Raw genomic sequence first — 11,335 nt, 5'->3', positions numbered from 1 at the left:
CAGGCCTGGTGTTGACTCCCAGCTTCTATGTCATTGCTAGCTATGCAGTCATTAACAAGTTATCCAAGGTATCTCTAAACCTGTTTCCTTATTTACATATGGAAATGATACTTTGTCTACTTCATATGGTTGTAATGATTGCATTGCATAATATGCTCAAAGTATTCATGAGAGTGTTGTCATATTGTAAAGTGTTCTCCCCTTGCCCCTCCTTTCTTGTTTTTTTTTTAAATAACAGCAGCTTTTGCAGCTGGTACTACTCATGTCAGGAGCCAGACCTGAAGGGAGGACAAGCATTTGGCGGCATTTTATTCTCAGAAAGCACTAAACCAAGTCAATCATTTTCAGGGTCAGGATGTGCTAACTGGGTTGAAAGGCAATGTAGTATAATACTTGTGTGTTACTATACATGAAGCTCTGCTGTGACACTCACCTTGCTTTTGGGCTCTGTTCTTCATTATTGAACCTGTAGTTATTCTGGAGTAAGATATAGCAAGGTAAGAGTGGGCTGGTTGTTATAAATGTTAATTGTTGGATCAGTTCTCCCCTTTGTAGGCCAGAATTGGAGGATTCGTTGGACTAGGCTTAATGACTCCTATCCTCTCTTATTCTTTTCACTCTCCTATCTCTGTCCTCTCCTGTCCTATTTCTTTTCTGAAAGGTCAGAATACTTCCTAGCATCTTCATAAAGCTTTTCCTGATTATTTTAAATAATTTGTGTTTGGGGTTACATTTAATCTCCAGTCCCCTCAGCAAAATTTCACAAAGCCCTCCTCCAGGTTCTTTATCCAAAGAACACCCTGCCATGTAGCCTTTAGCACTCACGTTTTGTAGGATCACTTCAAGCACTGTGGGACTGCTGGGGCTTCGCCTTGCTTTGGTTTCATTAACAAGCATGTTCACACTTTAACCGGAACATTTAAAATAACACCCACACAATGTTTAGGGTCTAGTTAATGATTAAGTCTCTGAGCTTGAATTATTCAAGCAAAATTGATTGGGTTCACCCTTCTTCCTTCTCTTTGTGTGTGTGTGTGTGTGTTACTCTTTAAATTACTCTTTAAATAAAAGAGTTCTCCTCTTTATTCTCTAAATAATATGGAAAAGCTTATTAAGCAATCATCAATACCCTGGACTGTGGGTGGCACCAAAGTGCTAACAGAATAGGTAGAGAGAGGACTGGCAGTGTGACTCTTCTGTTAAAAAACATACCTGTATCTCATATACTTCCACTGTTAATTAGCATTTATTGAGACAACATGTTTTAGATTCTCTCTTTTAACCTCTTTTTTAGAGTTATTTACAAGTTGGATACGTGGTTATCTTGGAACCAGCTCTAGGGTATAAAAGCAGAGGAAATTTTCTTTGCTATCCCACCTCATGGTCAATTCAAAGTGTTAAAATGTCTTGGCTTCACTGGTTTTTTTTTTTTTTTTTGGCTTCACTGTTAAAAACCGTGTTGTTGAAGAATATGTGTTGACCTGAAAACATGTTGATAACATATTGCCATTATTTCATGGCAAATGTTGTGTTGTGTTGTCAGTAGCTCAGTCATGTTGGATTCTTTGTGAACCCATGGACTGTAGCCCCCAGGCTCCTCTGTCCATGGGGATTCTCCAGGCAAGAGTACTGGAGTACTTTGCCATTCCCTTCTCCAGCGCATCTTCCCAACCCAGGGATCGAACCCAGGTCTCCTGCATTGCAGGCAGATTCTTTACCATCTGAGCCACCAGGAAAGTTGTAAATGGGGAAAAAGTGGCAGATTTTATATTCTTGGGCTCCAAAATCACTGCAGACAGTGACTGCAGCCATGAATTAAAAGATGCTTGCTCCTTGGAATAAAAGCTATGACAAACCCAGATACTGTATTAAAAAGCAGAGACATCAACTTGCTGACAAAGGTCCATATAGTGGAAGCTGTGGTTTTTCCAGTAGTCATGGATGGCTGTGAGAGTTGGACCATAAAGAAGGCTGAGCACTGACGAATTGATGCTTTTGAATTGTGGTGCTTGAGAAGACTCTTGAGAGTCTCTCGGACTGCAAGGAGATCAAACCAGTCAATTCTAAAGGAAATCAACCCAGAATATTCATTGGAAGGACTGATGCTGAAGCTGAAGCTCCAGTACTTTGGCCACCTGATGCAAAGAGCCAACTCATTGGAAAAGGCCTTGATGCTGGCAAAGATTGAGGGCAGGAGGAGAAGGGAGTGACGGAGGATGAGATGGTTGGATGGCCTCACTGACTCAATGGACATGAGTTTGAGCAAACACTACCAGATAGTCAAGGGGAAGACTGGTGTGCTGCAGTTCAGGGGGATGCAAAGAGTCACATACAATTTAGTGACTGAACAACATGTGAAAACAGGAGGCTATAAAACTGTCTTTTTTTAATGGATCATTTTATTAAAATAAATAGGAAAAATACTTCAATAGTAAACACCAAAATATTATTATTTGTGTATTAACCTTTTCTGTTTTTCTATTACTTTTATAATTAGTCAATACACACACACACACAAAGTTGTAACGGGTATAATGACCCATCTTTTGTCTGAACCTATGTATCACTCATGTATCAAGAGCTCATTAGAAATGTTTTGAAATCAGGCAAGTGTAGAATTAACAAAAGATTCACAATATTTTGTGAATGACGGCATCTTGAACCCTAATCTTAGTCTTCATTCCTAGACCTTCCTTAGCTTCCATATTAGTAAGATGTGAAAACCACAATTGTGCGTATTAACATAGAAAATATAACTGCCTCAGGGATGTAGGGAAAGAATATAAAATAACTATTTTGCAGAAAGTTTTTATAAAGGAGATGGCATTTTGAAAGGGAATGACAGAAATGCAGTGACCCAGTTCAGTGACACATTTAAATGTGGGCTCTTCCATGAGAAATCTGTAGAGCGCTCTCCTAAACAGGGTCAAAAAAACCCCCACAAAAAACAGCTTGAAAGGCCCTACATGCATCAGAGGCCTTACCTATTCAATGACTCGTCTTTGCTGCCAGGTTTCTGCATTGTGCCACCGGGCTACGTGTGTGTGCGCGCGCACGCGAGCGCGCTCTGGGGATGGAGGTTTGAGGATAGTGAACTGTCTTGACTCCCCTTCATTGGCTGAATCCCGTGTAGGTGGTAACCTTGGCTGGGGATAAACAGGCAACAGCTAGGATAGTTCCGGAGAAGAAAACACAGTGCTCTTCGTAGGGAAACTTGGGAATAGACATGGGGAAGTCTGTTTTTCTCGCACTCAGGGCTTTTAGGTAGCGCGTACAAGTGTGTCATTGTATTCGTCCTGGGAAGTGACACAAGAAGTGGTGTAATTAGACACCCAAGGAATTATTACTTTGGAGTGCTTGAGAACTGAATTTGCGGCGGGGGGCAGGGGGGGACGGGGGACGGGTTGTGGTGAGCAGGTAAGAGGCGCTGAGAAGGGCACTGTTTTTAGAGATCTGTCGGGAGCCTAAAGCCGTCTGCTTCTGGGCCTCCTTAGCAAACGTGCCAGTCAGGTGGTGCCTCCGAGGCCCAGGAGGAAGACCCGCTCTGCGATCCGTACGAGAAGCCTCGAGGACCGGGAACACAGCGGCGAGGCGGTGGCGCAGTTCCCAGCCCGCGCCCGGGTCCTCCCACCTCCAGACCGGCCGCCGCCGACCGCCGCGGCCTCCCTCAGTCCTCCCGTATCCCTGCATTCCACGTTGCGGCAGCGGCAGCCTCGCCGGCCGATGCGTCCCACCCGCCCCTCGGGCTGGCGCAGCCGTCGCGCCCCCGGCCCCCGCCCGCGCGCGCCCCCCGCCCCCAGGGCCCGGGCTCGGCTCTGCGCGGCCTCTGGACCGGACCCCGCCGGGCCGGCTGGGCTCGGGCGGGGGCGGGGCGGGGGCGGGGCGGGGGCGGGGAGGGGAGAGAGGGCGGGCGCGCGCGTGTCGGGGGGCGGGGGCGCGGGCCGCCATATTGGATCTGGACTCGTCCGCCAGCCTCCGCCTGCGTGCGGTGGGCCCTGGAGCTGCCTCGCGGAGCCCAGGGCGCGAGCGCGAGAGAACGGGGAAGGCGGGGGAGGGGTGGAGGGAAAGGAAGGGAGTGGCTGCGAGCCGGGCTGCGGCAGCCTCTGGTCTCCTTACCAGCGGCACCAACCCCTCCTCCTGCGCCTCGGCCGCTTCCCTCCTCGCCGGGGAAAGATGCCCTTAAGCCAGGGGTGTGAAGAAGGGGGAGATCTAGCTGCCGGAGCCGCCCGCGCCCTCGCCGCCGCAGTTGCCGCCGTTCGTGTCCTTTGAATCCAGAAAAGCACCCCCTCGCCAGGGCATCGGGAGCGTCGGCGGGCGGGCGGCCGCGGTGCGGGTGTGGGGGAGACCCGGCTCTCTGCCGGGCGCGGCCCAGGCCGGCGGCCCAGCGACCACCGACATGGAGCGGGCTCGGGCCGCCAAGTAGCCGCCGCTCCCGGAGTCGGGGGCGAGTGCCGCCCGCAGTCAGTCAGGCCCCTAGGAGAAGCGGGGAGAAAAATGAAGAGTTTTCATCGGAATCGGTTGGAAATAGGACTAACTGCAAAGCCTTAGAAAAGAAGGACTTCGGAAGGAGAAAGGAAAAGCCTCCTCCAGGGAAGACTTGGCGTGCTCCGAGCCGAGGGGCTGTTTCAGGGACCTCGCCCCCCTCCCTTTCCCGCTGGAGAAATTGCCTCTGATGCGTTATCCAAGTGGTGGCTGGGAGGATTTGCAGCAGAATTTTTGGTTTTCCCTCCCCCTTATATATATTCTGGCTTTTTCCTCCCCTTTCGATTTTCCTTCTGCCTGGAAGTGAATTGCTGATGCAGATCGGGACTTAATTCATAAATGATGCAGCCGGATTCGTTTCAGGATTCTGTTGCACGAGTTGAATTTTGAATGAAGGAGAAGAGCTTTTTTTTTTTTTTTTCCTAAAGAAGTGTTGACTCTGGTTCGCTGTACTTTTTAATTATTTTATTTAAATATACGATTTAATTGTATTATTCTTTTAAAAAATGTATTAAATATATATTTTATGGTAACTTTTCCTCAAAAATATATGTATATGTGCGGAATTGAAGACGCTTCAGTTAAGTGAGGTTACTGGCGTGTTGGATGTTGAATTCAGCACCGGCCGGCATTGCATGACAGTTATTTGAATAACAAGTGGTTTATTTTTAAACCACACATTTTAACATTTAGGTTTCAGTAATCATAGTCAAAATCGTTTAAGTGATTGAAAGGAAAACCAGCGGAGATTGAAGCAAACATGTCTGGAGAAGTGCGTTTGAGGCAGTTGGAGCAATTTATTTTGGATGGGCCCGCTCAGACCAATGGGCAGTGCTTCAGTGTGGAAACGTTACTGGATATCCTCATCTGCCTGTACGATGAATGCAATAATTCTCCATTGAGAAGAGAGAAGAACATTCTTGAATACCTAGAATGGGGTAAGTTTGTATTTGAAAAAAAACTCTTTAGCTGGCCATTGTGATTTGTTACAGAGAGCTACCGTGATAAACTCTCTACTCTGTAAATGAGTATATAAACATATACTATCTGTTGTGTATGTATTATGTATTTAAATATGTATGTATACACACAATAAAAGAGTAGACACCAGTTCAAGGTTTTTTTTTTTTCAGTAGTTTTTGTTAACTATTTTCCCAAGAGTGCAGGCATGGTACTCAGTTGTTGCCTTGATTTAATGTGAAACTTGAGGGGACGAACTTACGTTTTTTTGGTCAGACAAATTTTGAATAATTCTATGATGGGCGGAAATGGATTATTGCTCATTTTGCCTAAAAAGTGGTGGTCTAACAGGCATTTAAGTGAAAGGTATTTATTAGTGGAAACATTCCTTCCAAGGCTTTGGAAGTCACTCTGGAAATGGGAGGAGGTTTTAAAATATCTTAGGTCAACAGGAACTTGAAGGTGGTCATCACTGGGTTTTATTACATCTCTATATAGTACAAGGCAAGGAAATGACTAAACTTGGACTTGCCAAAAATTGTCATGTTTGTAAGATGACATAAATAGTTTAAAAATTTTGTGATACTATTTGCTAGGGAATGTTTGGGAGCAACTCCTGCCTGCCTGAGAGTTAGATTCACTCCAAATTTAATTCAGACCTAAACTGGTTCATTTTTTATCTTCATTCTCCGAAATCTAGATGTAATTTAGAAGACATAGATGTTGGAGTAGGTCAATGATGAGAGCAAATGCTCCACGTGACCTTTAGCTTGAAGTCTTAGTTTAAGTTCTGCTTCCAGTGTTACCTGTGAGCAAGTTCCAGCATCCACCACTTCACTGTGAGAAGAGTATACATCATCACACATCATACTGTTAATATAGTACATATCAATGCATCTGTATCGGTACACTGACTTTTGAAGGATATTAGCCAAAGAAGTTATTTTGTATCTATGGAATAAGGATACTTGAGTTTGTTGGAAAGTTTTTATACTAAAATGTCTTTGTTCCCAAGTAAAGCTTTATTTTTTTTTGAAGCAAAAGTCAGTTGGTGATTATTCCATATTTTGGACTTGAAATTTATTAAAAATTCATTTGCCAGGTAAATCACGTATTCAGAATTGCATGCACATAATAACTTTAATTATTCAATATGTCAATGTCAGGAATTTTCTAGTAACTTGATGTCATAGGGTTAAATTTATGTATATGTGTGTGTATAAGACATGAATGATTTTAAGAAACAGATTACTAAACTCATACTGGAAATGTAAGAATTTTAAATCATCTTTCAAGAGCTCACTGAGTTAAGAATGAGACAGGTTTGACTTTGATACTGGATTAGTGAGTATTTATATGTAGAGCAAAATATTTTATAAAGCCTGTGTAGTTTTACACTTCATGTTTCATAAATTTAGAAATTTTCTAGTTCTTTTTTCAAAATTTAACACAAAGATTCTGATACTTTGAGTTAGAGTTTCAGTTCTTAAATTATGGTTCCATAGCAATACTCTAGTCTATGATTATGGTTGTCATTTAATATCTATTCTTTCTCATCTGTAAAATGATGGGAGAACTCTTTGTATGTACCAGTTGTAAATGTAATGTAAAAATTATGAAAAAAGAGAAAACTATCCTCAATTGCCTTTTGGTTGTTAAGAACTTACATTTATGTTATGAGATATTTTGCTGTATTATCAGAAAAATTTATATACATTTTCCAGTAAATTATGATTTCCTGGATCTTGTTTCTTTTATCTGTATTAAAAAAAACTTGTTTGTATATATTTAATGTAAACCACATAAACCAAAAAAGTCAAAGAAGTGTTTGGCCAAATACATTTTATTTTTATAATATAGTAGATTTTTAAATAATTTTAAAACAGGGACTTTTCACAGTTTTAAAGTAAATTGAGTTTTAGTATGATCCTTCATATTTTGTCTTTTAGAAGTCTGGTGTGATGTAACAAAAATAATATATACAGTCTCTTAAGTACACTCCTGTTGTAATAGGAAACAAGGGACTAGAATTTTTAGGATTTATTTTGTAGGCTTTAGAACTTTTGTTGTTATTTAGTTGCTAAGTGGTATCCAACTCTTTTGGGATCCCATGGGCTGTAACCCACCATGCTCCTCTGTCCATGGGATTTCCCAGGCAAGAATACTGGAGTGAGTTGCCATTCCCTTCTCCAGGGAATCTTCCTGACCCAGGGATCGAACTTGTGTCTCCTGCTTAGCAGGCAGATTCTTTACCCCTGAGCCACCTGGGAAGCCAGGCTTTGGGACTAGGCACTGTCTATTAAGTCTCAGGCATTTTTAAGTTGGTGTTTGAGGTCTGAAAGTGGAAGATACCAATCATAGAAGTCTGGGTAAGGAGGAAGAAAAGAATGGAAAAAGCTGTCAAGAAGCACATCAGGAGTAGTAGTATTGACTATTTTTAAGTTATTTGAGAAACTGGGTTATTTAACAATTTAAGTCTCCTCATTTAATTATTGAAATAGATCCGTTGTTCTTTGAGTATGATTTGATTACGCATTTTGGGAAATGTCTTAGTTTATTCTCACTGCTGCTGCTGCTGCTAAGTCACTTCAGTTGCGTCCGACTCTGTGCGACCCCATAGACGGGAGCCCACCAGGCTCCCCCGTCCCTGGGATTCTCCAGGCAAGAACATTGGAGTGGGTTGCCATTTCCTTCTCCAGTGCCTGAAAGGGAAAAGAGAAGGGGAAGTCGCTCAGTCGTGTCCGACTCTTGGCGACCCCATGGACTGCAGCCCACCAGTCTCCTCCACCCATGGAATTTCCCAGGCAAGAGTACTGGAGTGGGGTGCCATTGCCTTCTCCATTATTCTCACTACCTAGCATTATATAAAAAGCAGTTAGATTAAGGAGGTTTCCAGATAGTGAATTGGCCTCAGTTTAATTTTTTAACATTATTTATTTGGTCTGTGATAGACTGAAAGAATTTGTTTGTTGCAGTTAAATTTGATAATTTAGATTTGCCTTAAATGATACAGTTTTTAGTTTGAGTTTTAAAGGACCCAATATTTGCAACAGGAGAGCAGTAGTAAATACTCTGTTAATACATGCTGTATATTTGTGTTTGGCTGTCTGTATTAATGAAAGTGTCATCCAGATAATATCTTTAAAAAAAAAACTTTTAAATTTGTGTTGGGATATAGCAGATTAACAATATTGTGATAGTTTCAGGTTAACAGCAAAGGAACTGAACCATATGTGTACTTACATCCATTCTCCCCCAAACTCTCCTTCCTACATATGCCTTATTTTTAAAAATGGAGTCAGCAAAATTCTGTTTGACTTGCTTCATTTCCATCAGTTTCACTTTATTCCTAGTTATGACCTATTTCATATTTATATTGATACTGTTAATGTTTTGTTCATTACAGCATCATGACAGTGAGAAAACGGACAGTTCAAAGTCAGATTTTGTTTTTGGATAGTGCTCCTTGCATTTGGTGCTGATGGCCTCAGGGAGGAAGTAAGTAGAGTTCTAGAGAGGAAGAGGGGATTAAGCCATTGAGCAATAGAGCAAGGGGATAAGAGTGCTTTTATACCTTAATGCCATAGATCACTGTCAAATTTATATTTTACAGTTATACACAGTAAGACTTGAAAGATTATGTTTTGTCCTTATTTTTTGTCAAAATGATCATGGTTTATATGTTTTGTTTATAAAATAATAGTTTTGATGTCAGTAGTGTAACTCTACAGTAGAGTTGTAAAAATAGCTTTTACATTATAAGCTAATTTGCTGGTAGTGACTAAATGAATATGTTATTCGTTAAATTGGCTGTCCTCTACTTTGAAATGGAAAGTTAAAATTTTAGGAAATTCTGAATCAAGTTGCTTAAAAAATAGAGGAAAGATAATATTACTCAAATTTAAAAAAGCCAGACTGTATGTGGCTAACTGTATTTTGATGCTTTCTGAATATTGGAGTTTACAATATTTCATTTAAATTATCCTTTAACAACAGTAATTTTATGGTTTATTCAGTGTATGCACACACACATAAAATAGCCTGAATGGTTAATAAACTTGTTACTAGAGTACATCAGTAGGTACTGTGGTTTAAACTTTTCATTTTGTTAGAGTAGTTTTAAAGCTTATTCACATTTTTTGATGTGTAGATCTGTTAAGGGAGGTGATGATGGCCTAATTACAGAAATCTGAATCTTTTCTTTGTTTTTCATTTATACTGTTCTTCATTGTTAGCTTTTCCTAAGTAGAGTTTATTAATCATACCAAATTATCAAAGAGTTCATTTAATACACATAATTAGGTTTATTTAAGTCCTCAATTAGGATCATCATAAATGTCACCAGAAATATAGGTTGGGTAGTTTCCTTTATACTAGTCACCTAATAATCTAGTCTCTTCTAAGAGTGGTAATAAGTACAATTATTTGATCTCACACAATGCTGGCACATGATAGAAGCATGTTCATAAGTGGTGGCCATTATATTTCCACTTCTCTTCTATTTCTTTCTTTTCAAAAGGATACATTGCTCCATGAGTGAGAACAGGGATGTCAAGAACAACAATAATAATTTTAGGAACTTATTTCAACTGCTGGGCATACACACCGAGGAAACCAGAATTGAAAGAGACACGTGTACCCCAATGTTCATTGCAGCACTGTTTATAATAGCCAGGACGTGGAAGCAACCTAGATGTCCATCCGCAGATGAATGGATAAGAAAGCTGTGGTACATATACACAATGGAGTATTACTCAGCCATTAAAAAGAATACATTTGAATCACTTCTAATGAGGTGGATGAAACTGGAGCCTATTATACAAAGTGAAATAAGCCAGAAAGAAAAACACCAGTTTAGTATACTAACACATATATATGGAATTTAGAAAGACTGTAACGATAACCCTGTATGGGAGAGAACAAAAGAGACACAGATGTATAGAACAGTCTTTTGGTCTCTGTGGGAGAGGGAGAGGGTGGGATGATTTGGGAGAATGGCATTGAAACATGTATAATATCATATAAGAAACAAATCCCCAGTCCAGGTTCGATGCAGGATACAGGATGCTCAGGGCTGGTGCACTGGGATGACCCAGAGGGGTGGTACGGGGAGGGAGGTGGGAGGGGGGTTCAGGATGGGGAACATGTGTACACCCGTGGCGGATTCATGTTGATGTATGGCAAAACCAATACAATTAAAGAAAAAAAAAACTATCAACTATTAAAAAAAAGAAAATGTAGGATATACCTAAGCATAGTGGTGTAAACACAAAGAGCATAATATGTTGGAAATTTTATGAAATAATTTTGGAAATTTTATGAAATAATTCCTGGGACTTGACTAATACTAGATAGTAAGCTCAGGCTATTTTAAAGTAAAAGAACTGAGCTTGTTGCAAATTAATATTTTACTGTACTCCTCTTCTATGGTAGTAAAAAAAATTCTCCCTGAACCTTTTCTCTTCATGTTCACTTATTGCCAGTATATTGTATATATTGCTGATTTCATCCTATTAGTTTTGATAGGTTTTAGAATCAGTTTACTAAGTCCAGCTAGCATTTAAAAAATTAAATATACTAGAATAGAAAATACTAAGTAGCCATGTGTTGAAAGAATAACTATTATACAGAATTCCTGTATTTTCTTGTATATTTTACTGAAGATTGGAATGAGCAGAGTTAGAATTCTAGGGTAGATGATACTAAAGCATGTTGGATGTTTAACAGTGAAAAGATTATGGACATAATTATCCTTTTCAAAAAGCACACGTGTTTAAATTAGGGACAGACTGAAGAATTTAAAGAAAAGGAACTTAGATAGGGATAAGATACTTGGAAGGAGAGAGGGAGAATAGGAGAGAGGAAAAATGAGATGATGAGCATGAATATACTG

General features: G+C 40.6%; 1 protein-coding gene across 12 annotated transcripts in view; it reads left to right on the top strand.

The window, feature by feature from the left end:
• The first annotated feature begins 4,953 nt into the window (after positions 1–4,953).
• Positions 4,954–11,335, top strand: part of CDC42BPA (CDC42 binding protein kinase alpha) — a 304,528-nt gene continuing 298,146 nt past the window's right edge. For all 12 annotated transcript variants that reach the window (XM_069545455.2, XM_069545451.2, XM_069545454.2 and 9 more), the window contains exon 1: positions 4,954–5,420. In XM_069545455.2, the coding sequence (XP_069401556.1) occupies positions 5,243–5,420 (178 nt within the window). In that variant the 5' untranslated portion in view covers positions 4,954–5,242. The remainder of the gene's footprint in view (positions 5,421–11,335) is intronic.

This window comes from Ovis canadensis, chromosome 12, assembly GCF_042477335.2.
Source record: "Ovis canadensis isolate MfBH-ARS-UI-01 breed Bighorn chromosome 12, ARS-UI_OviCan_v2, whole genome shotgun sequence".
NCBI lineage: Eukaryota > Metazoa > Chordata > Mammalia > Artiodactyla > Bovidae > Ovis > Ovis canadensis.
This window is presented reverse-complemented; position numbering and strand designations above follow the sequence as displayed.